Raw genomic sequence first — 24271 nt, 5'->3', positions numbered from 1 at the left:
GCAGATGATATCTTGATCACTGTGCCTCAGAATGGAAGACCACAGAATGGAAAGTCCACTTTCTGAAAGCGATATCAATCTTTTAGTTAGCTCAGACATAAGGTAAATGCTGTATTGTCTGACAAAAATGAAATTTCAAGCTGCTGTCAGTTTTCAAACCAATAAACCACAAACCCATCATGAAGTCTGAGAAATTATCTGTTCAGTTCTTAAAATACCTGTGGTTCACTCTACTCTTTGTGAACAATGATTGTTATTTTAAGGCTTACATCATGTACTAATCACTGTCTGGGTTGCAGCAACGTTTTATAGAAGGTCACAGCAGCTGTCAATTAAGAACCCACATGTCTCATGTATAACTCTTTACATTCTATGGTTGACTGCATTAGGGTTTAAGAACCAACTGAGAACACACATACTTCAAATGCCAAAAATTAATTACAAAGCTGCTGCAAAATATTAACTTGTAATGAAAATGAATATCCTCTGAAATCAGGAAATTCCTTATTGTCTATGGCATGCCTCACACTCAAAGTGGATGATCAGTTTAAAGCCAGTTTTTTCCTTTAGTGGGAGAGCCCAGGATCCGAGGGCATATCCTCAGAATAAAGGGACGTCCCATTAAAACTGAGGTGAGGAGGAATTTCTTCAGTGATAAGGTGGGGAATCTGTGGAATTCATTGCCACAGAAGGTGGTGGAGGCCAAGTCATTGGGTGTATTTAAGACAGAGGTTGATAGGTTCTTGACTGGTGAACGGGTTGAGGGTTATGGGGAGAAGGTGGGAAAATGGGGTTAAAATAAATGATCCATGATTGAATTGCAGAGCAGACTCGATGGGCTGAATGGCCTAATTATGCTCCTATGTCTTATGGTCTTATGGAAGCAGGAATAAGCCAAACATCACCTTATGCCTGTTTTGATCAATGAGCTGATCCTGTAACTTGTCCACTTGTACACAATCTGCATATCCCTTGATTCTTATTGTCCAATGATCCATCAGTTTCAGCTTTCAATGCACTGAATCCAAAAGCATCTACAGCTTTCTCCCCAAAATCAGTTAAAGGATATTTTTCCGAGAAATTCAGTTGCTTATCACACATAAAGCTATTCCATGACAACCATCAACTACCCATTTATATTAATCCCATCCAGATTTTGCTACTATGACCACACTCTCCTACACATAAGGGGCAATTTACAGCGGCCAATTGATCTACTAGTTTGCATATCCTTGGTGTGTGGGATGAAACCAGAGCATCCGTAAGAAACCCACGTGGTCGCAGGGAAAATGTATAATACCAAATTGAACCCAGATCACAATATCCTTGAGTCTGCAGCTCTTAGCTGCGCCAACGGTCCACCCAATGTTTGATCAGAGAAAGTTATTTCCCATCTTTAAGAATGAGAGTTCATGGGCTGTGCTTGAGATGATCTAAATTCAGAACTAATCAATGGAAGTAATGGCCTTGAGGTTAATGAAAAGGCAGGAAGGGTATGGGTCACTTACCGCAATGATGGAGGGGAGGTTATAGGGTATTCTTGTGGGTGAAATTGGGGTCTGTGTTCCAGATGAGATGGCCCAGAAGCTAGGTTTTATCTTGATTTTCGTATTCCTTCTGGGCCTCTTCCAAAGCAGGATCTGGTGACTGGTAGTTTCTGCAAGAGCGCAATACCATTCCTGACCTTTTCCCAGCCAACTTAAGCATGAAACTGCGCATCATTGGACTCAATCTGCTTATTTAAATGAAGGCCCTGCTTACTGCAGGTGGGTGCCCTGCTTGCCCATTCAACAGAACAAGTTAACATCAGGACATGGTGGGATGGAAACAGAATATTAATGGGAACTTGCTCATATAGTCTGCACCACCCTTGAGCCCTTCTTAACCAGTTTTCCACCAAATGGGGCAGTTAATATCAGGGCCGTCATTTCAGAAAGCAAGTAGGCAATCTATCTCACAGTTTCATGAGGGAGATGCTGAAGCAGGTAGGTGGATCTTTCGTATTCAAGCTAGGTAGACTTTCTTCAGAGATGAGTGATTTGCGAAGCAATATATGAATAATTTGAGACATCACTTGACATATGACAAATGTGGCTCATTTGGGAGGAAAATGGTGGCTTTGGACCTATGATTCACCATAGGAGATTTCCTTGCATTACTTTGGGGTTGTTGTAGTATAACTGATAGATTTGATTGTTATGAATCATTATATCACTTCACCATAATGATGGTGGAGGGCAAAGTATATGCTGTGTTTAGTCTAATTTCCTACTTTCATATGGCTGAATGACGTTTACCCGTAATCTCTGTTTGAGAGGTGTTGTTGGCTGTGGTTCAGTTGGTAGCACTCTTGTCTCTTAATCAGTAGGTTCTGGGCTCATATCCAAAGACTTGAGCACAAAAATCTAGGCTGATTTCTTTAATGTTATACTGAGGGATTATTGCCTAGGTAGAGGCACACTATTTTGGATGAGATGTTAAATTGAGGACAAAAGAGATTGCAGATGCTAGAATCTGCAACAAAGAAAAAGGACGTTAGAAGAAGCAGGTTAAGCAGCATCTGTGGAGGCAAAAGTTATGTCAACATTTTGGGTTGAGACTCTACATCAGGACTGAGGTTCTATCGACACTTTTAGGTGGATTCAAAAGAATTGTATTAATCCTGCAGAGGAAAACAAATATCATAGGTATAATAAAAAATATTAACATCAAAAAAACAGTCTCTCTGAATTCCTTTTCCCCACCATTGTTTTGCTTTCTGACATGACTTAAATCTAATTTTCCTGCCTTATATTTCTTAGTTTGGGCTCTGTGGCAGAATTGAAAAAGATTCTAGATTAGTGAAAATGTATGCTGATAAGGGTGGAAAAATTGCTGGGCAACTATCAGCAGTCTGTGCAAGAAGCAGCTTCCTTTGAGAACAAAATCTAAGCCAATAAGGTTTTTGCAGCTCTCCTCACGGGTATTTCCACACTTTCTGAAAGTAAATTGAAGCACTTCGGTAGCAGAAGTCAAGGAATGATTCATCAAGCTTTTATATTTAGTAAATAGCATGGATCTACTGAGTAACAGGTATAATAAAATTGAACTGTGATTCAACTAAATACAGAGCATTTACTGAGAATACTACCTCAGCAGAATTATGTACTTTCATTATCTTTCTGGTTTAGAGTTTAATCTGGGGTAAGTTTACTCTTCCTGAGACAAGCACCCTCTGCCTCCCCACAACCCCAATTTTATGAGATGTCTTTATTTTCATCCTGTGTATTCAATCAATGAGAAGGCTATCATTCCTTGATCAATCATATAGCCACAAAACCAGTTGCAAGTTGCCTCCCTTTAGGTGCAGGGTTAAAAGAACGCATCTCTTCTATTCTCAGAACAAATTGTTGTATAACAGCTGAGATGGTACAACAAACTCTGGTTGTGTCTGTTTAAAATAGATATAAACTATTGTTCCAACACCTGACTTGCTTGGCTTTAATCCACAATCACATTCTTAACAAAAATATGCAAATTCACTTTGTTTAAATTCAAAATGATTGCAACATAGCAAAATATTTTCTTTGAGGAGGACAATGAATAATCTAAAAATGTGACTTGCTTTAAGGGGTAAAAGGTGACATGAAATATTTTGCACAAGAAAGCCTGACTTTTGCCAACAGTGCTACGGCAGTTATTGAGGCTGCCACATGGCTTCAGTGATCTAAGCTCGATCCTGACCTCAGGTGCTATCTGTCTGGAGTCGGCACATGCTCCCTGTGCCTATGTGGGTTCACCTGGGGGTAATGGATTCCTCCCATATTCCAAAGCCATGCTGTTAGGTTAATTGGCTGCTGTAAATGATCCCGAGAAGTGGGATAGTCAGGGAGTGTGACGGAATAGGCTGCATGGTGATTAGAGGGGGAATGGGACTGGTGGGTGTGCTCTGACAGCTGGTGTAGACTTGATGGGCCAAATGAACTCCTTCTGCATTGTAAGGAAATATATTTCCTTACAATGACGCAATGATATTGAAAGTATATCACTGCTTACTATTAGAATAAATCCTTGTTTCCTTTACAAGGATTCCAAAAAAACTACTTCTACTCACAATCAGTATAATTATTTGTTTTTATTTCTTTGTGAAATATCACAAACCTCTTTTTGTATGGCAAATTATTTGTTAGATTCTTTCATGCTGGTTGCACATAGTTTATATTTTGTGAATGCTACTTTCCAGTGGAAGTACTAGATTGAAGAACCATCCCTTTAGTTTCAAATACTTATAATAAGATATTAAAAGAATTGGAGGAACTAAAGAATGTTGGTGTGCAGATAAATAGGTCACTAAATTGGGAGCACAAGCCCTAACAATGCAAATAAAATCACAGAATATAAAGCAAGAATGTAATTTGGAAGTTAGGATCAGATTAGTTAAGCTACGTTGAGGTACAGTTTTAGATACTGCATTATTAGAAAGAATTCAAAGCAATAGTAAAGGACATTTTAATTATGAATAAAGATTTAATGATTGGGTTTATTTCACTGGGCTAAGGGGCAAATTAATGGAGCTCTTCAAGATTGAGAAGGGTTGCAATAAGGAGCACATGACAGATTATTTTCAGCAATTATTGAAATGATCATACAGTAAAAAGAACTAAGTAGCAAGAGGAGGAATTCATAAGCATACTGCCATATCTCAGTTGCTATCTGATATGGTGTAACGTATGTCTATGCATTAGCTTTGTCCTCTCAGTATGTGGGAGCTGAAATGTTTCTCTGTAGGTTGGATGGGAAAGAAGAAATGAACAATAACCTTTTGCTTCGCATGTGTATTTCTCATAGCTACTTTGAGAATAGTAAATGACGTGGGAGGATTTGTGAAATTAAATAAAGGGGAAAACTAAAAAATAGCTATCTAAAAAAAATGTTTAACCTATGAGGCAATCTGGAAAGTCTTTGTGATTGTGCAGTTGACTGCTACCCACAATACCACGAAGTGGAATTATGGACTGCCTGTCATGCAAACATTGCACAAATGCATGAATTTTTATTTTCTCCCTTCAATTACTCAATAAAGTAGAATTTGACAACAAATTCTTCAGAATTGTAAATAAAGAGAATAGGCAGTAGGTAATGACGATATTTTTCTCATCATGATAGCTTTTCATGGAGTCATTGGTAGTTTTGGTGCTGTCACCACAGAACTACCAATGACTCCATTGTTTGTAGGAGTCTTGCTGGTGTACAATTAAATCTGTACAGTTTAGCCTTGTTGCTGGTCCCTTTTGGATCACCCTATAGTCTTCATGGCACAGGGTTACTAGGAATTGAATTGTAAGGATTCTGAGCACCATTGGTTGGCCTTCTTTTTGAGTTGTTTTAATAAATCAAACCAGCTGGATCAGCAGAGTACTGTAGACTGTTGGGTTCAGGTATTGCATTAATAATTCTAGCACAGAGTGATTACAATGTGTATGATCTTCAATACTAAAGAGGCCTGACTAAATGTTGATGCCCACACCCCAATTTCCCTTGCTCACCTTCAGTGTTAAACATCCCAAATACACAGAGTCACCAAGAAGCATTAAGACAGTATTTTTAGCTTTATCCTTGCCTGAGAGCTGGTAATTGTGGCTGTGGGCCAGAAGGTTATGGATTCAAACTCCTCTCCAGGGATATGAACATATAATCTGATAATACAGAGATGAAACTTGAAATTCGATGTGACGTTAAATTGTGTCATTATTGTATATCCTTTCACGTAAAGATCTCATGGAACTACTCAGATCGGGAATTGTCCCCATGATTTGGATAACACTTCTTCAATTAACAGTAGATGGGGCTGTAAATTCTATCGTGTAGTGTCATGTTTTTATGCAATACTCAATAGTTTTTGTATTGACTGGTGACTTGCAAAAGGTGATTGGCAATTCCACCTTATGTGTTTAACATTTGCACACAGAAGCCTTTGTTTGTGCAGCATAAAGTTATAGAGTCATGGAGTCATACAACATAGAAATAGGCTCTTCAGTCCCCTATGTCCCTGCTTACCATCAAATATCTATCTATAGTCATTCAAATTTCCAGCACTTGGTCCATCGCCCTTTAGGCCATCATAACATTTCAAGTGCTCACTCAAACGAAGGCTTTGTAAATGCTTTGAGAGTGCCTGTCTCCACTGCCCCCTTAGGCAGACTGTTCCAGATTCCAATCACCCTCTAGGTGAAAAGAATTCTTCCTCAAAACTCCTCTAAATCTCCTACCTTTACCTTAAACCTATGCCCTCTGTGATAGACACCTCTGCTCAAAGGAAGGTTTTTCACTACCTTACCTTACCTTTGCTCCTCCTAATTTTGTCTAACTCAATCAGGTTTGCTTTCAACTTTCTTAATTCCAAAGAAAACAAGCCCACCTGATTCAGTCTCTCCCCATCGATGAAATGCACCATCCCAGGCAACATACATGCATTCACTTGGCATATAGTGCCAAGTTGCAATGCTGCTGCTGTGATATTCTTCCATCATTTTGTGCTTCATAGATTGTGTTGAAAGCTGGGGCAAGCCATTTACAGAGAGTTAGGCTTACTCCAACATGTTAAAGGGCTCATCCTGAGCCAACATTGAGGTAAGGTGAAGCTTGCAACTTTCTGGGTGTTCAATGATCTCCCAATTAATTTCTTCTTCGTTGTTGGTGGGGGGGGGGGGGGTTCTGATGATGGGACTCCCTACATTAGATGTCCTCATCCAAAGTGCATTGTTCCATTGGCTGTCGGAGATGCAAGGTGCCTGTCCCCAGTAAGCCACCTGCCACATGAAGTTGTGGTTCCAAGCAGGATATTGCACAGTTCACATATCTTTGTGATTTTGATGTGATTACCAGCAGAAGACTCAGGAATCTTGATTCTAAGACACATAATCAATTTTGCATTGTACATGTTAGTACATGCATGGCCCCATTCCCATTCTGAGATCTTGAATACAGTTGGTGTAGGCCACTTCAATGTGTTTTTTTATACTCAGAACAATTTTGTAACATAGTTCATTGCTGAGTGCAGGTTTGTTCTGTGGACAGATTGATTGCTGTGCACAGAACATGACAACACTTCAAAATTACATAACTTGCTGTGAAGCACTTTAAGATATCTTGAGGTAAGTTTTAGGAAGGTCATAAAATACACCTGTAACTTCTTCATTTCTTTATAGATTAGAGCCATGTTGAAGCCTTGAATTGTGAATTCATTTTAATATATAGCGTAACACACCTTTCTCATATGGGTACATTATTAGAGTTCCAGTGTCAGGTTGTCTTTAAACAGTCAACATATCATCCTGTCAGTGTAAAATCTGGTGCTATTTACAATAGTTTGTAAGTCCATGGCTTCCTGAAAGTGGCAGCGCAAGTAGATAGAGTAGTAAAGAAGGCATATTGCATGCTTGCCTTCATCAGTTAGGGTGTTGAGTATAAAAGCCGGGAAGTCACGTTGCAGCTGTATAAAGCTTTGAATATTGTTGTGAAAGTATCAAATATTAGAGGGCATAGCTTTAAGGTGAGAGGGGGAAATTTAAAGGAGATTTACATAGCAAGATTTTTTACACAGAGAGTGGTAGGTGCCTGGAGCATGCTGCCAGGGGAAGTGGTGGAAGCAAATATGATAGCAGTATTTAAGAGGCATTTAGACAGGCACATGAATATGCAGGGAATTGATGGAAGTAGATCATGTACAGGCAGATGTGCTGTTTAAATTGGCATCATGATTGGCACAAACATCATGCCCCAAAGACCTGTTCTTGTGCAGTGCTGCTCTATGTTCAATACGTACATGTTTGTGTGTAAGGCTATGTATTTGAGGATTTAAAGCAGAAGTGGGATATTTTCCATCATTATAAAGCATAGTTTTATTTGTGACAGGATTGTATTTGTCACGCCCAGTCCGGATATCCTTATTTTGAACTCTTCGGTTGTGTTCTTCTCTGTGGTCCCAATATCTCATTCTCTCTTCTCACAGCTTCTAGTTATCTTGCTCATCTACCCTAGGTTCCAGTACCTGGAAATTAAATTTCACCCTCTTTTAAGTGTGTTAAATAAAGTGTCAATGCCCAATTGGAATCCCACATAAGAAAGTCAAGAAATTGTGCTGAAGTATGTTACAAGCCATTTCTCGTGGACAGAATCATGTGCTAAATTGAGACCTGTGTGGTTCCTGACAGAAACTACATGATGAGTTCATAGCTGCCACATTATTTCTCGGATGACCCCAGAGCTTAAAGTATTCTTCTCAAGGTAGCTACAGAATACCTGCATAAATGGATATTGGGAATGAGAGGGAAAATGTGGGATGGGGAACACAATGGGTCTGGGCAATCCCCATGTGACCGTCTGTGTGGTGTGCCATGAGTACCCCCACATGACTGTGAGGTACTGGCTGTCTAAGGGATCAATGATTGCTACATCTAGCTCAGACTTGCTTTGTACAAAAAGCAAGTGGACAGTGAAAGGACTACTGATGCAGATGCCATAATCCTTACCATTGAAAACTGAGATTGGTGGATGCTGTGTGCATAGCATTGATCGCACAGTGCAGACCTCTAATTTATGTCTCATTATCAGTCTTTGAGTGGCGAATTCCTAGCTCCTAGTTTCTTCTTGTGTGTGAATATCAAAGGTTCCAGGTTGCACCCAAATGGTACAGTTTATACTGGCAATGGAGGAAGTGTGCAGTGTGTGACCTGTGATATCATCAGACGCATGACTGATGCTGGGTAAACATCAGTGGTGCCAAGGTGCATCGGGCACAGAAGTCTGATCAACCCAGGGTAAAATGTGTGAGTTGTGGATGAAAATATGCTCAAATGGATCCACTTCTTTTGTTCCTGTATCCTGTTTCCTATGAACGCCAAGGGAACAGCTTTTCTCTAATAACAGTAAATTTCCTTTGCAAAGCATGGTGAATAAGACTGCACTTTACATACAGCATGGATTACTTCAAGGTTTAAGTTGCAGCAGATGGAAGTCATCTTATGCATAAATTTATTTATGGTCCAGGGGCCAAAAACTTGTTCACACAGCTAAAAAAACAATATTGTGTTGCTGAAAATCAGCTTCATCCAGAGAAGAGCAATTTTGTGCACATTTGTGTGTTTTTTTCACACCAATTTCAAATCAATTTCTTCCCTTTTCAGCACAATTTTCATTATCCCTAACACTTTCTTTTCTGGTGTAAAAATCCCCTTATTGTTAAAATTGGAGCATCATGTGACATTCATCTGCACTGTGATTTTCAAACTCACTGGTCTGAAAGCCACATTCTTACTAACTCTGTGATCTCCTGCAACTTCAAATACAGCATTACATGTATGCTTTGGCTACTTTGCCTGCAGAAGTCAGGGTTGTGGTCACTCTCAACTTCTCAATCCCAGTGTCATTCCAGGCTGCTGTGGTTCTCTGCCAAATCTCACAGTTTACTGCTCACTGCTGCATTAAAGTGACCACCCACACTCTACACTCAAGGAGAGAAAACTTGCTCCACTATTCCTTCAGCCTACAAGAGCAGGTATAGTGGGTACAGATATTTTGCTTCTCTGAAGTGCAGGAATTCATAGGAATTTATGTCCTGGCAAACATGCTCCCGGCAACCAGCTCCCAGGAGCATCTGGAGGGTTTCTGTCATGTTCTTGCTCAAGCAACATGCCTCCTCTGGCACTGTTCTTGGCACAGTCTGTCCACTTTCCTCTGAACAACTGGAAGCACTCTCCCATTGCCTCACCTTGACATCAGTGCAGTATCCACTCATTCAGGAACAATACCCGAGTGGCTCAGACAGCTTTGCTTGCACAGTGATATGTCCTTTCAAGAGTTGGCTACAATGGTTGCACCGGCTACCCTACATGCTGACCAGTGCAAGAACTTGCAACACATTCAGCTGAGTTGAAACCAGCAATGTCCTTCTTGGTGCCACCTTTTTCAGGGAAATACAACAATGTTGTTCTGAGAAGCTCACAATTGATGTTCTCATCCTTTATGTGACTTTGACAAGTAGGGTATGATGACCTGCATTGTTATCTTAATGCTAGAAAAAATGCAGAGGAATTTCTGGGCCCACTTGCTCAGCATATATACCACTGTTAATATTCCTTTTCATTTGTTTATTAAGTGTTTTTTCTTGACCCAAAAAGCTCCAAGAATTTGGTGCTGAGAAAGTTTGGACCATACAAGACTAGAGGAAATGGGACCAAATATGGCATAGTCAGTTGCTGTTAGTGCCATTTAAAGTTGATGCAAAGTGGAGAGAAAAGTCTGTCTTTTGTGATTACATATATTTCCATGGAAGAAGCCTTGAACGTTACTACCATGACCAATATTTTCTCTGTTACAATACAAAACAGATTTTTTTTACAGTAAAACCTCTTGTTTGCATTATGTTAGCCCAGATCAAAATGTACATATTTCTCTTGTGTTTTTCCCCCTTTGTCCATAAGGGATGTTTCTGCAGAAATATGTTAGAATTGGAGTGAAATGATTAGTGGAACATTTGAGCTCAGAAGTTCCTCAAAACTTGTGCACAAATGGATTTTTTGCAAGTGCAGCAGCTACATGGCTCTTTATGAGTGGCCAAAAGCGAACTGATTGCGCAGTTTCTAAACATAGATGAATGTAACAAGAGAACTGCCAGCCTCCAAAGGCAGAGAAGTTGTGTCATATTGAAGATCTGGAAAATATTCTGCAATGTTTGTGACATTTGGCACTGAGTATGCTTTTAATTTAGAATCTCCATTTAATAGTGCCATGTTCAAGAATGAAATGTAAAATGAGAACCCAGTGCCATTCTGCAAAGATGACTCAACAACTGCACCCCTTGTGCTGTATATCGTTATGTTTTGCAGTGGATACACATTTGCTGCAGGATTTGTCACACAGAGCTCTTTCAGGCCAAAGATTACAAGGTACTCAGTCAGTACAGCATCAGGATTGCACAAAGAAAGTCTGAGGCTCGGGACTGATGAGTAGTTCAGCAGCAGTCCCACTGTAGTGGTATCCGATACCCACACTACTAATTTGCTGCCGTGACTAAAAGTTGGGCTAGCTTTATCAATATCCTTAGAGAAGACGGTCCGACAGTTACACACAAGGTTGGCAAGAGCGAACACACAGTCTGGGATGCTGGAGATGCAGCTGCAGTTCCGGAAGTTGCTCTCTTTTTGAAAGATAAGTGTGTGGTTACTGCTCCTTAATACAGAGACGCAGGCACAGCACCATAGAGCAAAGAGCACCAGCTGGTTTGACGCAGCAGTAGTCTTCATCATCTTTTCAACAAAGTGTTAGGCAGCTTAACAGAAATTTTCCATTTTTCTCTGGTCTGAAACAAACAAACAAACAAACAAGGAAATAGTTTGTAACTTTTTCTTGATCTTTGGAAGGTCATTTAAAAACAATATGGTAAAACCTTTTGTTCAAGTTGTTCTGATTTTTACATAAAGGGTGGTTAAATTGCTAAACCGCCAGAGTACATTTGTACATTGATGACTGAATCGGGGGTGCAGCTTCCTGCTCATATAAAGAACTCGAAAGTCTCAACAGCACTTCTGCCACTTTCTACCCTGTTTTCACTTCCACCTGGTCCAGCTGTGACTTTTTCCTACCCTTTCTTGACTTCTCTATCTCCATTTCAGAGGATAGGTTAGCAACCATTATCTATTGGAAGCCCCTGAGGATTTCCACAACTACCCTGACTTCACTTTCTCTTACCTTGCACCTTGTAAAGAATCTATTCTCTCAATTCTCCCATCTCTGTCACATCTGTTTTTCTTGTGCTATCTTCCAAATCTATGCTTCCAATAGAATCATGGAATCATAAAATTGTACAGCACAGAAACACTTTGTCCATGCTGACCGTGATGGCTGTCTACACTAATCCCATTTGCCTGCATTAGGCCCATATCCCTCTATGCCTTTCCTATCTAAGTAGTGATCCAAATTCCTTTTAAATGTTGTAATTATATCTGATTCCACCACCTCCTTTGGCAGTGCTTTCCAGATGTCAACCACCCACTGTAAAAAACTTACCCATCAGCTCTCCTTTAAAACTCCAACATCTCGCCTTAAACCTATGCCCTGATGTTTTTGGTTCCCCCATGATGGGAAAATGATTTTGACTATCTATCCTATATATGCCTCTCATAATCTTATGTACTTAGAGTCATAGAGCAATACAACATAGAAACAGGCCCTTCGGCCCAACTAGTCCATGCCAACCAAGATGCTTATCTAAGCTAGTCCCATTTGCCCACGTTTGGTCCATATCCCTCTAAACCTTTCCTATCCATGTACCCGTGCAAGTGTCTTTTAAATTTTGTTATTGTACATCTCTCAACCACTTCCTTCGGCAGCTCGTTCCACATGTGCACCACCCTCTGCATGAAGAAGTTGCCCCTTGGGTCCCTTTTAAATCTTTCCCCTCTCACCTTAAACCTTTGACCTCTAGTTTCTGATCCCTTTTCCTTGGAAAAAGACTGAGCATTCACACTATCTATTGCCCTCATGATTTTATACACCTCTATAAGGTCACCCCTCAGTCTCCTATGCTCCAAAGAGTAAAGTCCTAGCCTGCCCAGCCTCTCTATATAATTCAGACCCTCAAGCCCTGGAAATATTCTCGTAAATCTTTGCACTCTTTCCAGCTTAATGACATTTTTCCTACAACAGGGTAACCAAAACTGTACACAATATTCCAGGTGCGACTTCACTGACATCTTGTACAACTCCATCTCCTATACTTAATGCCCTGACTGATGAAGGCCAGTGTGCCAAACACCTTCTACCTGTGACACCACTTTCAGGGAACTATGTACTGTACTCCTAAGTCCCTATTGTTCATTGTAAAATCCCTACCCTGGTTTGACATCCCAAAATGCAACACCTTGCACTTATCTGGATTGAACACCATTTGCCATTCCTTGGCCCACTTACCTAGCTGATCAAGATCCCCTTGTAATTTTTTATAAACTTAGTTCTATCATTTCTGCTCTCATACTTCTAATTTCATGACAACATAGAAGGATCCATTTACGCTGGATCTCAGCGAAATCCCATCATGGCCGTTCCCCCACTTACCTTCCTGTGACCTATTCCCCATGCTCATTAACATTCCCCAATTCTTTCACCAGCCAGCTGTATCGGGGTAATTTACTGTAACCAATTAACCTGACAACCAGTTGGAAACTGGAGCACCTGGGAAAACCCATATGCTAGTCGGGAGAACATGCAAAACAACACTCAGACAGCACTGGAGGTCAGAATCAAACCCAGGTTGCTGGAGCTGTGAGAGAGCTGCACTACCAGCAGCATTGCCCAGAAGAGGGATGGAATGCTCTGTGACCTCACCTTCCACCCCACCAATCTCCATATTTAATGAATCAGCCATCGTAATTTCCAACACCTCCAATATGATACCACCACCAAACACCTCTTCCACTGTGCTCAGCCTTTCACATTCCATTCACTCTCTGACACTCTGGTCGTCTTATCCATTTCTACCAATATATATTCTCCTCACTCATGGCTCATTCCTCTCCTAGTTTTACCTTCTCTAGACAAACCTTTACTACCCTGGTTCAGCCAGCATCACCACCTTTTGTGTCATTCAGTCTCTGTCTATCATAGACCTTCTAATGTGTTCTGATACAAGGTCATTGCTGCAACATGGACGCTGTTTCTCTCTTCACAGATGCTGCCTCACTTGCTGAATATTTCCAGTATTTTCTATTTTTTATTACCACTAATGTGACTGATTATCAGGGCATTATCACATTATTTGTGGAAATTTGCTGTGTGCAACAGGAGTGAGATAGTTTGGCTGCTTGAGTGGTGTCACAACAATAACCCCGCACTCAACGTCAGCAAGACCAAGGAATTGATTGTGGACTTCATTAAGGGGAAGTCGGGAGAGCACACACCAGTCCTCATTGATGGAGTCAGTGGTGGAAAGGATGAGCAGCTTCAAGTTCTTGAGCGTCAACATCTCAGAGGATCTATTCTGGGCCAACACATTGATGCAATCACGAAGAAGGCACGCCAGCTGGTCTACTGCATTAGGAGTTTGAAGAGATTTGGTATGTCACCAAAGACTCTTGCAAATTTCTATAGATGTATGGTGGAGAGTATTCTGACTGGTTGCATCACAGCCTGGTATGGAGGCTCCAGTGCACAGAATCACAAGATGTTGCAGAGGGTTGTGGACTCAGCCAGCTCCATCACGGGCACAACCCTCCCCACCAGCGAGGACATCTTCAAGAGGCAGTGCCTCAAGGACCCTTACCATCCAGGACATGCCCTCTTCTCATTTCTACCATTGGGGAGGAGGTACAGGAGTCTGAAGACCCACACTCAATAATTTAGGGATAGCTTCTTCCACTCCACCATCAGATTTCTGAACAGTCCATGAACCCATGAGTACTACTTCATTATTCTTTTTGTTTTTGCACTATTTATTTGCTTTGTAATCTGTAGCAATTTTATGTCTTTGTACTGTATTGCTGCTGCAAAACAACAAATTTCACAACATATAAGTCAATAATAATAAACTTGATTCTGATTCTTCTTCTGATTCTTCTGAAAATTGGCTTCATTTTTTTCTACATTACAATTGTGACTACACTTCAAAAGTACTTCATGAGCTTTACTGAGGTCACAAAAATACATCATAAAATGACCTAAGCAGTAACTTGCATTTATATAACAATCTTAACATGATAATATTTCCTGAGCTCCTATTTTATTTTAAATTTTACAGGGCTCCCTGTAGTCCTTCTGAATCTGTGCCCAAGTAGAATCAGAGCAGGGGAAAACCAGTGCAACACTAAAGAGTGACTGTAATTACAAAGAATAAAATCATGACACCAATTTCCAGTTACAAACATATTAGTTGATAAACCAGGATTTTATCATTTTAACCAAGTGCATTAGTTTTGCTACTTCATTGGACATAAGAGATGAGGGCAACATAGTTGGTGCGACTGCCACACAGTTCCAGCAACCTGGGTTCAATCCTGATCTTGGGTGCTCTGTGTGGATTTTGCACACTCACACTGTGACCACACGTTTTCCTCAAGTGCTCTAGTTTCCTCCCACATCCCAATGATATGTTAATTGGTTATTATAAATTGTCCCTAGTACAACTAGGATGGCAGGAGATTCAGTGGGGACTTGATGGCATGTGAGAAAATATAGACTTCAGAGAAATATGTAAGGGAATATGACTGACGGGACTACTGAGAGCCAGCATGGACTGAAGGGGTCAAGTAGCCTCCTTCCATGTCATAAGAAAATATAAGAAAAATATGAAAAAAATGTAAAATAGGAGACTGATTGGAGACTGAAAGGAGACTGACACCACCACACATATTACACCTTAATGCAAAGTTGAGATCTACTACAGTAAATCTAGACTGTTCCATCTATTCTTGTTTTTTAAACAAGAAAGATAACTGTTAAATGTGGTCATAACTTTTGGTTAACAGATTGTGTTTTTAACCCAGGAAGCAGGAGGGCATAATTTTAACCTTTCCTGTCTGGCACAAAAATGAAATAATCAGATGAATCCCTTAGCCCGATATTCATTCCATTGTTGAGGTGTAAAAAGGGTGATTAATCAGAATCTATCACTTTTTTTGGCAGGCAGGATGGAAATGCTCACTATTTTCAGTGATGAAACATAACTACACAAGCTTTGATTTACCTGATACAGTTTAAGGTAGTTCACAGGACCCATATGTCAAAAGATAAGCTAGCTCGTTTTTATCAACATATCAATCCTCTATGTGACAGATGTAAATCGAATGTGGCTTCTTTGACACATATGTTTTGGTCCTGTCCTCTTTTGGAAAAATATTGGAAAGATATTTTTAACATTATTTCAAATGTATTGAAGATTGATTTACAACCTCATCCTATCACTGCAATTTTTGGTTTACCGAGGATAGAATCTGGCCATCTATCTGCCTCCACTAACCGTATGATTGCCTTTGTTACATTAATGGCCAAATGATCCATTTTGCTTAAATGGAAGGATCCAATACCCCCTACGACTTTTCAATGGTTCTCTCAAACTATATCATGTTTAAACTTGGAAAAAATTAGGAGTGGTACTGTTGATCCTTCACTTAAATTTGAGAAAGTTTGGAGTCTATTTATTCAATATTTTCACATGATATAGATCCCCTTATAATAACCTTTCAATTTAGAGGAACGGAGTTGACAACATAATATTGCTCTGTTTCTACTGAGAAATTTTAGTCCAGTTTTTTTTTCTGTTTCTTTTTGAATTTTTTTTTGTTTAGCTTAGTTTGGTTTGATATATTGTTTATAATTTTTCTTATTGTTTTGGGGATTTTTTTTCTTTCTTTTATATTTTATAATAAACCTTTTTCTTTTATATTCATTCACTAACAGATCGTTGGATCTACAGATTTTTTAAAATACTTTATTGTTCTTTATGATTATCCATGTCATGATTGTTCTCCTGATCTCTTTGTATTACATGTATAAACGTTGACATATTAATCTGTATTAATTTGAAAACTAATAAAAAGATTGAAAAAGAAAGAAAGAAAGCTTTGATTTACCTGTAGGATATGGAGGTCCCTGATGAGGCCTAATTTGCATTTCAGACTTACTGTCCAACTGATATTGCTTCCCATACATTTCTATATCCGTGATCTATTTCAACTTCCTTAACTCTCACAATTTAGTAACAGCAACATTTATCACCTTTGTAGTAGCAAATCATCATAAGGCTCTTTGAAAATTTTAACAGATGACTGTTTCCTTAATGGGATGACAACAGACACATCAGCGTAACTTTTTTTGTTTGAATGTACTTACAGTTTTGGATTGCTCAGCTCAAACTAAATTTTCTCTTTCCTTTGTTTCCCTTGATTGGAACTGGGACATGCGCACCACAGCAACAAATATAAATCTGAGAATCATTGACCGTGAAAGTGCAGTTTGCTACAACTTGACTGACTCAGAATTTACCTCTGCCTTGAATTTTTCCAAGCTCAGTTGCATCAAGACCAAGAGCTAGGATTATCTTTATTCAATCTCAACTCCGACAAAATCAACCCACTATACCTTCTCTTCAAGATTTGTTTCCAAACAGCTCTGTGATACAATTCAAGTCCGAATTTTAAGCCAAGTAGTGACTCAAGGCCATTTATTTTAAAATATCCACACTCATCAAAAATGGCTTTGATAGTTTCAATAATCATAGTGCAGAGTTCAAGGGCATATGTGATCATGTTACATAAACTTTTTTTATCCATCAAGAACAGTGGAAAGAAACATTGTAATAGATCTTTGGAAGAAACCAAATGAGTTATGTAATCCAGGCAATTAAATAAAATGTAAATCTATTGTAACTTCTATTGTAAGATATTTCGTGAAGACATTTCAAAGTATGATCCTCTTTTTTTAAATTTGTTTACTATTAGACACACCCTATAGAGGAGATGACAGTTAATTCATGTTTTTCAAATGATTTCTCCAATTATAATAGTATTCTCAGCAACATTTCCATTGTGTGCCACATGCCTTCTTAAAGAGCTTTAGAAAAGCAGTGAAGTGCAATAGTTCAAAGGTGCAGGGCTAAATACATTAACAATTTTGACATAACCCACTGATGCTATGATCATAAGGGGCTGCTTGTTTGGCTTCACATGGTGAGGTTGGCAGTGGATTTATCCAGAAGGGGTCATAATTTTAGTTTTATCAGCATCAGTGATGAATTCCTAATTTGTTACATTTCATTCTCCTGCTCTTGTTGAAAGCAACAGCTTATGTCAAGTTCTGGCTCTGCAGGCACCAGCTGCCCTCTGGTTTTTGGGCCAAGTGGCCACCACTGATGTGTCAATGATATGTGAATGATGTGACATAAAAACTGAGCCCAACCCCGTCCTCACCCAGAATTCATATGCGTAATTACACACATTGATTGTGCCCCGACATCCTTGAAGATCTTCACTTAACAAGTCCAACTGTGAAACTCCAGCTATTTTTTGGCTGAAACCAGCCAATTCAGCACAGAGCCTGGCATTTTCCTGACCACTAGGGGTATGTGCATTGGAGGGGTCAGTAGAGACAAGGACCACACGCAATAATCATTGAGGAAGCACAAATATGCATACGTATTTATGTATGTGTGGACAAAAGCAGTCATATTTCAATTCCCGGGTGAGCCATGCTGAGTGCCATGGCATGGTGCCCTACCATCTGGCTTATTCTCCTACTGAGCTATCGGGGCAGATCGAGTGAAGTCTTCCATGCAATTTAGATGCTTTCACCAAACATATAACTCATTTCAGATGAATGCTTTCTATTTGATCATTTTCAGAATGGCAAACTATATTTTGATGGAAAATCGGGCATGTGGAAATAAGTGCAAAGCTGAATGTCAATTTGTCAAGCAGATTAACATCTACCAAAGTTAATTAGCTGGAAGAAGGAAGGGTGTGTTGTTTCTGAAGTCTGAACCAACACACACATCAGGCAGTAAGATCCACAGGCAAGATACACATAAAAAAGAAAAACCATATGACTTACGATGCGCAGATAATTCCAAATCAATTATCATCACCATACTCGAATAACGTTCAGGTAAACCAACTTCACTTAGTCATCAGACAGAAGAATAATTTTCTCCAATTGCATCTGCTTCTTGTTGCATGCATATCACCGCTTTCATAGCAACCTGCTGGCAGTTGGTTTAGGTGTCTACTGTGAAATATATGGGGATGGTTCCAATTATACTGTTTATATCGTTAATCCAGAAACCAGACTACTGTACTGAACCTATTGTCGCTAATAGCTATTGCAATTTTTTTAAAAAAGAGACTATATAGCTGGAGCCAGAGAAAGCTATTTGTTTCTCCTTTTTAAAGTTTTCTGGCAATAAGTTGTAACAGTGAGATTTTGGCAGTGGGGGTAAAGATTCTGCAGGCACAGTTTGTGTACTCCTGCTGTTGATCACCATTCTCTTGCTGCTTGATTCTTGGCAATCACTGGGCTATGACACAGGGGAAGAGCAGAAGTCAGCAGCATATGCACACAAACTGGAACAGATCCACACTGCAAAATAAAAGTGGATAACTTGAAATGGATCAAGTTAGGAAAAACACTCATAAGATTCAGTCAGGTTTCTATACCTCCTACTAGGTTTTTATAATGAGATAACTTCAAGCATGCGAGTTTAGAAAACCCTATAAGTTCACACAGTTGAAAAGAAAAGAATGGGCATTTAGCCCATTATGCCTGCACCGACTCTTTGTAAGAGTTATCCATTTAGTTCCACTCTCCTATTTTTCTCTTTGCGGTACCATTTTTTTCCATTTTTAACTATAAACCAATGTTATTTTGAAAGTTACTATTGATGCTGCTTTTGCCACACTTTCAGACCAGTTATTTCATATAACCTAGTTCAGGAAAAAGCAAATGTCTTCAATATTCTCCCTGGTACGTTTCCCCAGTTTTCTTAAATCTGTCCCCTTTAGACACCCCTGCCAGTTTTCCCCTTTCAATGCATAGAAATTTAAAATATTTTTTTTGTTCCTCTTCTTGCCTTTGTTTGCTAAGGGTGATTTCATGTCAGTGTGTGCTGCCTTTCCAACATCATGGTACATTTGTACAGTAAATGTTACCACTGGTCCCAGCCATCAAGGGAACCTACTAGATGTTGGGGCCATGATTAAGAAGTTTGTCAATTCCACCAAATTTGCATTGTGGTTAATAGTGAGAAAGGAGGTATAAAGCATGGGAAGGTCTGATGAGGTGGTCACAAAAGTAGCAAATGGAATTCAATCTGAGGAAATATGAGGTAATGCATCTGAGGAATGCAAGCAAGGTAAGGGAATATGTGATAAATAGTAGGATACTAGGAAGTGTAGAAGAATGGAAGGATTTGGAGAACAGGCCTACAAATCTCAGAAGGTGAGATACCTTTTTGAACTGCTACAGTTCTTCTGCTGAAGATACCCCTGCAATACTCACATAGAGTCATGGTGTTATATAGGGAGTTCCTGATCCAAAAAAGGATAAAGGGACATCAAGAGATTTTCCCAATCAGTTACATCTGCAATTTAGAGGGGAGTCTGCAGGTGATGGTGTTCCTATAATGAACTTCTCCTTCATGGTAGCAGAGGTTGCATATATGGGACATGGTCTCAGAGTAGCCTAGGCACACAATTGCTGTGCATTTTGTACATGACACACACTGCAACCATAGCGCTCCGGTAGTGAAAATAATGAAAATTTAGGATGGATGGAATGCCAGTCAAGGCTTTGTTGTGAATAGTGTTGAGCTGTACTCATCTGGGCAAGTAGAGAATATTCTATCAATCTCCTGATGTGTGCCTTGCAGATAGTGGAGAAACTTTGGGACATCAGAAGAAAAGTCAATCATTGCAGGATACCAGTCTCTGACATGCTTTTATATGACTGGACCAGTTGAGTTTTTTTCTGGTTGATGGTGACTCCTCAGAATGGTGATTGAGTAGATGGTTAGACTCTCTCTTGTTGGAGAAGGTCATTGCCTGCCACTTGCTTGACTTGAATTTTACTGCCACTTCTCAGCCCAAGCCAGAATGTGTCCAGGTCTTGCTAGATACATTCTACAATTTTAGGTTACTTGATAGGCACCATAGTGTAGCGGTTAGCGTAACGCTATTACAGTGCCAGAGACCTGGGTTCAATTCCGGCCACTGTCTGTAAGGAGTTTGTACGTTCTTCCCGTGTCTACGTGGGTTTCCTCCAGGTGCTCTGGTTTCCTCCCACATTCCAAAGACGTATGGGTTAGGAAGTTGTGGGCACGCTATGTTCGTTCCAGAAGTGTGGCAACACTTGCGGGCTGCCCCCAGAACACCCTACGCAAAGACGCATTTCACTGTGTGTTTCGATGTACATGTGACTAATAAAGAAATTTTATCTTATTAGTCATCCACCTCTAATATTGACTCAGCTTGTTTTCTTTTCTCCTACTTTTCATTTTCCTTTCTGGGAATGCAGGACCTGCCCAGCTCTGCATTTCACAACGCCCACATTCTTTTGTCTAGGTTCTTTAGTCCAGAGGGCAGTTACCCTCTAACTGCTCCCAGTCACTCATTAATCAGATAAACTTGTTTACAGTTTATCCCCTAGGTCCCCCCAGTTTTACCCTATCATTGACGTCCTCTCCCCTACCCTGTTTGCAGCAGCTTTACAAGCTTCCCTTTTTCTCCTTTTCAGTTCTGATGAAGGGTCTCTAACCTGAAACACTGACTCTGTTTTTCTTCCCATAGATGCAGCCTGACCTGCTGAGTATTTCCAGCGTTTTCTCTTTTTCAGTTTAGATTTCCAGCATCTGCAGTTTATTTGAATTTCACTTACACACAGACATATACTACCTGATTTTCTGAGGAGCTGTGAATGGAATTGGACAATGTGCTAGCATCAGTGCACACCTTCACTTCCTTCATTGTGATAGAAGGAAGGTCATTGATGAAGCAGCTAAAGAGGAATGGGCGTAGGGTACTGCCCAGAGAAACTCCTGCAATTATGTCCTGGACTGGAGTAGTTGATCTCCAGCAGCCACAACCATCCTACTTTATGCAAGGTATGGTTCCAACCATTGGAGTGTTTTTCATTGATGCCCATTGACTTCATTTCTACCAGGGCTCTCTGATGCCATATTTAATCAAATGCTGCCTTGGTTCCAAGAAAAACACTGCTCAAATCATGATTGGTATTGGTATTGGTTTATTATTGTCACTTGTACTGAGGTACAGTGAAAAACTTGTCTTGCATACCGCTCGTACAGGTCAATTCATTACACAGTGCAGTTACATTGAGTTAGTACAGAGTGCATTGATGTAGTACAGGTAAAAACAATAACAGTACAGAGTAAAGTGTCACAGCTACAGAGAAAGTGCAGTGTAATAAGGTGCAAGGTCACAACAAGTTAGATCATGAGGTCAGAGTCCACCTCATCGTATAAGGGAACCATTCAATAGTCTTATCACAGTGGGGTAGAAGCTGTCCTTAAACCTGGTGATACGTGCCCTCAGGCTCCTGTATCTTCTACCTGATGGAAGAGGAGAGAAGAGAGAATGACCCTGGTGGGTGGGGTCTTTGATTACACTGGCTGCTTCGCCAAGGCAGCGAGAGGTAAAGACAGAGTCCAAGGAGGGGAGGCTAGTTTCCGTGACGTGCTGGGCTGTGTCCCCAACTCTCTGCAGTTCCTTGCGGTCCTGGGCACTGCAGTTGCCGTACCAAGCCAGGATGCATCCAGATAAGACTAGTAAACAGAATAGGTGTCCAAGATAACAAAAAAACTGCTAGAGGAACTCAGCGGGTCAAGTAACAGTCCTGATCCAGGGTCTTGACCCAAAAATTCCTTTCCCACTGCAGATGCTATGCAACCCAATGAGTTCCTCTGTTTTTTTGCTCTAGATACCAGCATCTGCAGTCTCTTGTGTCTCTATTAAACAATGTAATACAATTCTAAGTATTCTGGAGAAAGCTTTGTTGTTTAGTTTACTGCCACAATCTGTTGCTGTTAGAAAGGAATTGCCACTTAAAATTTATTTATTTTATTGTCAACATCCAATTCAATTGTGGCACAGTCAGATTATAAAAAGCTGACCAAACAATGAATAAATAAAAATAATTGTCAATTGCAGTGGAAGAAATTTTCATTCCTCGAGCCTTTAGTCTGGTAATCTGTACATCAATTCCATTTACTGCATACTTTGATATCCATGTTCAACCAAATCTACTGATCTCAGTACGGAAAATTTCAATTGATTCAACATCCACCACCTTTTGAGAGAACAAGTGCAGATTCCCATCATCTACTGCAACAAAAAACTGATTTGTAATTTCACTTTAAATGGCTTGTTTCTAAGTTTTAAAATTACACTTGTTCTGGCTTCTCCCACTCCTCAATCCTTACAGTGTCATTTGTGGCTTAGTGGTTAGTACTTCACCTGTGAGCCAGGAGGTGGGTTTGAGTCTTTCACCAGAGAAATGGGAATCTGGAATTGTCAAAGTGGATCTCATGGTTGAATATTTAAATCAAGGTCTATTTGATCACTTACATGGAAATAGAAGATCCCATTTTGACAAGGAACAGAGAAGTTCTCCAGTGAGTACTTGTCAATATTTATCCACAGCCAATAATGTTTAAATAAATGAGATTATATGACCATAAAATTGAGGAACTTTATTTTGCATTTCCTACAATGAGTATTTTTCAAATTGGCTGTTTTTTATTTTGTTGAATCCTTTTTGATTTTAAAATAATTATATTACCCCTTAATTTTCTGTACCCATGTTAACACAAGAATAATTTATAGAGCAATACAGCATTGACACAGGTCCTTTGGCCCAACAAATCCATGCTGACCATGGTGCCCAGCCAGCTAGTCCCAATTTCCTGTGTTTGGCCCATATCCTTCTAAAGCCCTCCCCTGCATGTTCCAATCAAAGTGCTTCTTAAAAGATACTATTGTAGTTGCCTCAACCACTTTCTGTGGCAACTTGTTCCATATGCTCATCACCCTCTGCATGAAAAAGATGCCCCTTAGGTCCCATTTAAATCTTTCCCCTCTCACCCTAAACTATGCCCCCTAGTTTTGGACTCCCCTACCCTGGGGAAAAAGACTGTTACCATCCACCTTTCTATGCCCCTCATAATTATAAAAAAATTCTGTAAGGTCGTGCCTCATTCTTCTGCATTCTAAGGAATAAAAACCTAGCCTGGCCAACCTCTCCCTATAACTTAGACCCTCCAGTTCTGGCAACATCCTCGTAAATCTTTTCTGCACTCTTTCCAGTTTAACCACATCTTTCTTATAACAGGGTGACCAAAACTGCACACAGTACTCCAAGTGTGTCCTCACCAATGACTTATACAACTGCAACATAATGTCTCAATTCCTTTACTCAATGTCCTGACTGATGAAGGCCAGCATTCTAAATGCCTTTTTCATCAGCCTGTCTATCTGCAACGCCACTTTCAACGAACTATGCACTCATACTCCTAGGTCCCTCTGTTCCATTACACTCCCTAGTGCCCTACCATTCATAGTATAAGTCTTACACAGGTTTTACTTCCCAAAATGCATCACCTTACTCTTATCTGTATTGAAATCCATTTGCCACTCCTTGGCCCACTTCCCTAACTGATCAAGATCCCCCTGTAATCTATGATAACCTTCTTCACTATCAACAATACTTCTTAACATTGTATCATCCTCATACTTAC

General features: G+C 39.9%; 1 protein-coding gene across 3 annotated transcripts in view; it reads right to left on the bottom strand.

Moving 5' to 3' along the window:
- Positions 1 to 7252: 7252 nt before the first annotated feature.
- LOC127569575 (uncharacterized protein C21orf62-like) overlaps positions 7253 to 24271 on the bottom strand; it is a 44939-nt gene continuing 27920 nt past the window's right edge. For 2 of the 3 annotated variants that reach the window (XM_052014338.1, XM_052014340.1), the window contains exon 2: positions 7253 to 11338. In XM_052014338.1, the coding sequence (XP_051870298.1) occupies positions 10620 to 11285 (666 nt within the window). In that variant the 5' untranslated portion in view covers positions 11286 to 11338 and the 3' untranslated portion in view covers positions 7253 to 10619. Of the gene's footprint in view, positions 11339 to 18576; positions 18829 to 24271 lie in introns of those variants that run through there. The other variant, XM_052014339.1, reaches the window with a different exon arrangement.

Source organism: Pristis pectinata, chromosome 4, assembly GCF_009764475.1.
Source record: "Pristis pectinata isolate sPriPec2 chromosome 4, sPriPec2.1.pri, whole genome shotgun sequence".
Taxonomy (NCBI): domain Eukaryota; kingdom Metazoa; phylum Chordata; class Chondrichthyes; order Rhinopristiformes; family Pristidae; genus Pristis; species Pristis pectinata.
The sequence above is the reverse complement of the archived record's forward strand: the minus strand, read 5'-3'. Positions and strand labels throughout refer to the sequence as shown.